The 6,000-nt window shown below is 31.4% G+C and overlaps 1 protein-coding gene across 1 annotated transcript; it reads right to left on the bottom strand.

The window, feature by feature from the left end:
* Window positions 1–872: 872 nt before the first annotated feature.
* LOC143593145 (uncharacterized) lies at window positions 873–1,976 on the bottom strand. Its single transcript, XM_077072863.1, has one exon. It carries the CDS (start codon window positions 1,974–1,976, stop codon window positions 873–875), a length of 1,104 nt encoding a protein of 367 aa, XP_076928978.1.
* Window positions 1,977–6,000: the final 4,024 nt, after the last annotated feature.

Genomic DNA, 6,000 nt, shown 5'->3' with positions numbered 1-6,000 from the left:
TCTCTTAATATACACTTATACTCAAAGTAATCTAGTCTGATTCTCACGCCGGATGGTGGTCACAAGGAGGAACCCCCCCTTCTCAGTGACGAGCTCACGGTGTCTGTTTTGCAGGTTGAGAAGAATAACCATCTTTGCCGGACCTAACCCTCGTGGGAAACATCTACTTAACCCTAAGATTATCCTTAATCTGCCGGGGTCACTTAGTGTTTCTTCAGAATAGAAGGTCAAGACGATACGAAACACTAAACATGTTGCATCTGTATTATATATTTAACTTTTTAATTAAACGCATCATATTACCATTGACATTTAATTAAGATAATAGATCAAACTGCAAATCCTTTGAATTACACAGGTCGACTCTCAATCCGTTTAGTTAAACACATCAACACATTAAAATTAAATAAGAAATGGCATATTCTAAAGTTAGTTTTATACCGGCCGTGTATCACATATAAAGTGTTTAACATGAAAAGTTACTGTATCTTTTGTAGCCATAATCATTTCTACCCAAATTTAACTAAGAGTAACACTTTCACTCCAAAAGGATTTCTAGCAAATCTACTAATGAAAAAACCACACCGAATAATATTCAAACAATTGCAACAATTATCTGGATCATAAAATGCCAAAAGGGCAACAAAAGAATACAAGATATCTTTATACATTTATTTTTATGTATTAACTTATTTTTAAGCAACACCTAATTTATCCAAATAAAAAAGTTACATAACCTGCATGCTACAGAATCCATCACTCATCATTTTGATGAGAGGAATACTTCTTACCACCCTGATGTCCTCTGGAGGATGATCCAAATACATATAATCAGTTAATCACAACTATCCAACATACCCATGACCATAGTCCTACACATTGTAAGATGCCATTGGGCGTCCGAAGATGTAACCAGCACATTCTTCCCATGGACTAAGCTGCTTAGTTTCAGGACCACTCATTCTGGGATTATTATCAATACTCATTTGTTGCTTTCTAATCCTAGCCAAACAAGGCCAGTTTCCAAATATACTTTCACAAAAATCCACTACTTCTGGGCTGTATTCATAAGGAGGAATTTGAACCACTTGTCTACCGTATCCGTAATCGTAACCCACTCTAGTTGCATTTGCATTGTCATATTCTGGCCAGGGATAATCATATCCATAGCCAGGATAACTGTATTCTTCCCTTACCCTTTCTTGCATCTCACTCAAGTCTACAGGGTCCAACACAGGAACCAGAGCATTCACAGGCTCTGACTCAGGCTTGGGTTCGGGTTCGGGCTTGGGCTTGGGCTCAACCACAGCGATAGGAGTAGGAATAGACATAGGCTTAGACTCATGCTCAGGCTTAGGCTGAGGAATAGGAGTAGGAGTAGGAGTAGGAACAGGACGGGCCTTGGTCTGAGGCTCTAACTCTGAGTTAGGCGTGGGACCAGGCCCAGTTGGTTTGGGCTTCGAGCGTGGATAGCAGGTTTGATTCGAGGGCGGAACCGGCTTTCCATATACGGATTCAATATCATATCCCCCTCCATATGGGGTTGGATCATACTCCTCAAATTCAGGCTCGTTAAACTCTAAATCCGCTTTTGGGTAAGATATTGAATATTGCGTGTGATATCTAACATAGCCGGTATCACACTCAACCGGTTCATAGGCAATTAACTTAGGCTCCATATAGTTTTGCGCAATGTAGTTAATCGCGGGATTAGCCGACGAATACGAATTATTACAATTACCATAATCATAATAGTTATCATAATTGTTATCATAATCATAATCATATTCATAATCACCAGGATCTATGGATTTCGGCTCTTGATCAAACACAGAAACATGGAATGCATCATAATTAGTATCTACATGATCACCATAAGGTTCATAACTTGAAAAACTTACTGGATCTTGGTGAGCAAGAGGAAAAGAGGTGGTGTGCTCTTGAGTCCACATGTGCCCATCTTCATAATAAGCCATACTTTGATCAATCAAACAATTAAAAAGATGAATTTGGAGACAAGCCTTTGGTTCTGATTGTGTAATAAGGAGAAGGGTATCTACCACAAGAAGAAATTATTGTTATTTTTTTCCAGAGGTTGAATTATAAAATCCAAGTTATTCATGAAGTAGAAACTTGTACATGCAATTATGAAATATGTATATTTTTTTGGGCTTTGAATATTTTATGACAAAAGAGACAAAGGTTGTGATCGGTGGTATGATGTTGTTTTGGAATTTAAGTTTCAGTGAACCACTTAATGCTTATCTGGTGAAAGTGGACATGTGACTAGGAGAGAAGGTAATAAGCTCGTGCATTATTGATACTTCACTGTAAAAGGCAAATGAGTTAGTTGCATATTATGATAACAAAATTTAATTGATTCCTAATTCTGTTACTCGGATTTAAATAGGGAAAACTAAGGAAATAAAAAAACAAAAACTTTTATTTGTAAATTCGTATTTATAAAGCGATGTAGCATGGGAATACATGGCATATAAGAGTATTTATATGAAATCTCTATATCACCTTTAACCATATAATTTAAGAAAAAAAAAATTCATGGTTCATATCAAATCGAGTAAAGTGCCATTTTCGTCCTTGTGGTTTGACAAATAATACGAATTTAGTCCAAAAAGTTTATTTTTTGCATATGGACCCTCCACGTTTCCCAATTATTGCCAATTACATCCAAATCACTAACTCTGTTAAATTGAATCGTTAACTCAGGGATAGACATGTCTTTTCACTCTTTCTTTATTACATGAGTACAGTGCAAAAATCGTCCCTGAAGTTTGGTCACATTTGCTAATTTCGTCCAAAAATATTTTTTTTCGCAATTAGACCCTCGAGTTTTCCCAACCGTTGTCAATTTCGTCCAAATTGTTAACTCGGTCTAAATTCAACGTTAACTTATGGGTGTTACTGTCCTTTTACATGTTTATTATTATTATTATTATTATTATTATTATTATTATTACGCTGAGCTAAACCCCTTATATGACTAAAAATAAAAAAAATAAACAAACAGATAATATATTGGATTCAAACATAGGAATCATGAAATGTTATATATATTAGGGATGAGCAAAATCGGTACCGGTAACCAGTACCGATACCGAAATTGGTACCGATTTGGTACCGTCGGTACCAAGGTTTTGAGTTGTCGGGACCGGTACCAAACATTTGCGATTTTCGGGGTCGGGATTTTTGGTACTGGTACCGTTACGGTACCGAGCTCATCCCTAATGTATGTCATCAAACAAACACATAATAACAATAATGTAAACAAACATGTAAAAGGACAGTAACACCAATAAGTTAACGTTGAATTTAGACTGAGTTAACAATTTGGACGAAATTGGCAACGGTTGAGAAAAATCGAGGGTCTACTTGCGAAAAAAAATATTTTTGGACGAAATTCGCAAATATGACCAAACCTCAGGGACGATTTTGGCACTTTACTCATATAATAAAGAAATAGTGAAAAGACATGTCTACCCCTGATTTAACGATTAAATTTAACGAGGTTAGTGATTTGGATGTAATTGGCAAGAATTGAGAAACGTGGAGGGTCCATATGCAAAAAATAAACTTTTTGGACTAAATTCGCATTATTTGTCAAACCACAAGGACGAAAATGACACTTTACTCTATCAAATTTAGTATTCCATCCAATCCCTAAAATATGGTATTAATATATGGACAATAGTGATACTATATATATATATATATATATATATAGGGGAGATTTCAAATGAGAACCCCTTTGAGTTTTAAGAACTCGAAAGAACTCAGTGTACCGATTTTTTTTTGAATTTTTTTTACACATACGTAATATATGTAAGTTACATACACGTAAAAAATTACAGAATTTTTTACGCACCGAGCCGACTTTTTACACATGTGTAACGGATGTAAAAGTTAGTGTAACCACTTACATCTTTATTCTCTCTCATACTTTGACTTTTTTGCTAGATTTAATCTCAACCACATATTACAATCCACCTAATTAAATGTGTGGCCTAGAATGAAGTTCTTAAGTTCTTACAACTCAACATGGTTCTCAAAAGATTCCTCCCATATATATATATATATGGACACCGTATATTCATTGTGGAGAAAAAAAAGTTATAATAAATAAGTATTATTTAGTTGAATAAAGATAGATACGAGGAATCAGTTGAAGAAACTTTTTTAAAAACTGAACAAGTTATATTGTAAAATTTATTATTTAGTAATCATACGAATAAAAATAGAAATTTCAATGTCAATGCTCTGATATCTACCTTGATTATTTTTTGTTTTATTTATTTATATTTAGTTTTATCTATTATTATTTATCTTTTTTTTTCAGTTTATCTATATTTAAAACTAGGATAATAGCCCGTGTTATACACGGGTGGAAAACATATCAACAAACAATATAAAATATAAACTACGCATTCAGTCAACACAAATATTTAACATAAGTTTTTTACCCTCAGATGTTACAAAAGATGTTAAATTATATCTATAACATAAAAAGAAAATACTTTATAAATAAACAATGCAATAAATAAGAAATAATATAACATAAATGAACCATTAGACCGAAAAAAAATAGAAAACACATATTAGTAAAAGATTTTGTAATATTAATTGAAAACTAAACTTACAAATACATACCAGCTTTAAACTGTATCACATTAAGTTTTCGAAAATCTCTTTGTAAACAGCTTTATTTATTTATTTTTAAATGTTCATAATTTTTCTAGAACGTGTTTTTGTTTTTTCTTTTTGAGTGTTTTTATAAAAATTTTCAAAGATATCTATATTTTTATATCATTTCTTAACAAATAAATAAAACTTAAAGAACATTCGGTTTGATCACCATTCACCGGCTCTTCTTCTTTCCTCAAGAGTAAATTAAATCATTGACAATGTGGTTATTAATTGGAATAAATAGACTTAATCATAGAGTTAATTACATTAATTTGAATAAATAGATTTAATTGTAAAATTAATTGAATTAAATTGGAATGCTGATTTTAATTTAGTGGATTAAAAATAATTATGAATATGTGAAAATTATTGATATGGAAATGTGATTACATGGAATCTTATGTAGATAGGCTAGAATAAGAACATGTGAAGAAAATCATCTTGCTTTAATATATTAGTAAGATTTTTACAACATGACATTAAAGCTTACATATTTTATCTTTCAAATTCATATTAAATTACTTTGTGCAGATGAATATATATCACTAATAAATTATCACTTTGTAACGCTTGATGAAACAATATGGTTGATAATTACTATAAACTTTTTCTTATTAACATGGATTGATAAAACGTTGATTTGATCACAAAATGCAATAATATTTTTTTAAGAAGTCAAATTTGAATTATTGAAAGCTAAGAATTCATTATGATGAGCACATGCGTTGTTTCTTGTCAAAAGTTCGTTCAAGGCTCAAATATAGGCATTTTAGAGATATATTGTTTCACTATAATTCTATTAATCTTTATATACACACACTAGCTTTTACTCCGGATTTGTTTTTGTTTTTTATTTTTATTATTTTTAGCATTTATAATACTGTGAATACATTTTTTTGGATTCTAATTTAATTTATTGTAAAGAAATTTGTAATATACTTAGATCTATTTTAATCCATTTATATTTGGCTATGTTCATTTATATCCATTTTGGATGACAATTGAATGAATCATGATCTACTTAATGTTTTATATTTGTTTGTTTTGCGTTTATTTAAGTGTGCTTATTTATATTCGTTTATGTTTGGACTAAAAAAATGCAGGTGCAAAACATACAAGAGACTAGTTAATATGATGTTTATATTCGTTTATTTTTGGATGACACATTGAATGAATCATTTACTTAATGTTTATATTTGTTTGTTGTGTTTATTTAAGTGTATTTATTTATATTTGTTTATGTTTGGACTAAAAAATGCAGGTGCAACATACAAGAGACTAATTAATATGACGTTCAAG

Source organism: Bidens hawaiensis, unplaced genomic scaffold (assembly GCF_021521415.1).
Source record: "Bidens hawaiensis isolate Kalapana, Puna unplaced genomic scaffold, B.hawaiensis_p1.1 tig00041723_1, whole genome shotgun sequence".
NCBI lineage: Eukaryota > Viridiplantae > Streptophyta > Magnoliopsida > Asterales > Asteraceae > Bidens > Bidens hawaiensis.
Note: the sequence above shows the minus strand (reverse complement) of the source record. Positions and strands in the feature narration are given on the sequence as shown.

Coding starts and splice junctions, on each gene's coding strand:
- LOC143593145 (XM_077072863.1), bottom strand. CDS start 1,976: ATGGCTTATTATGAAGATGGGCACATGTGGACTCAAGAGCACACCACC.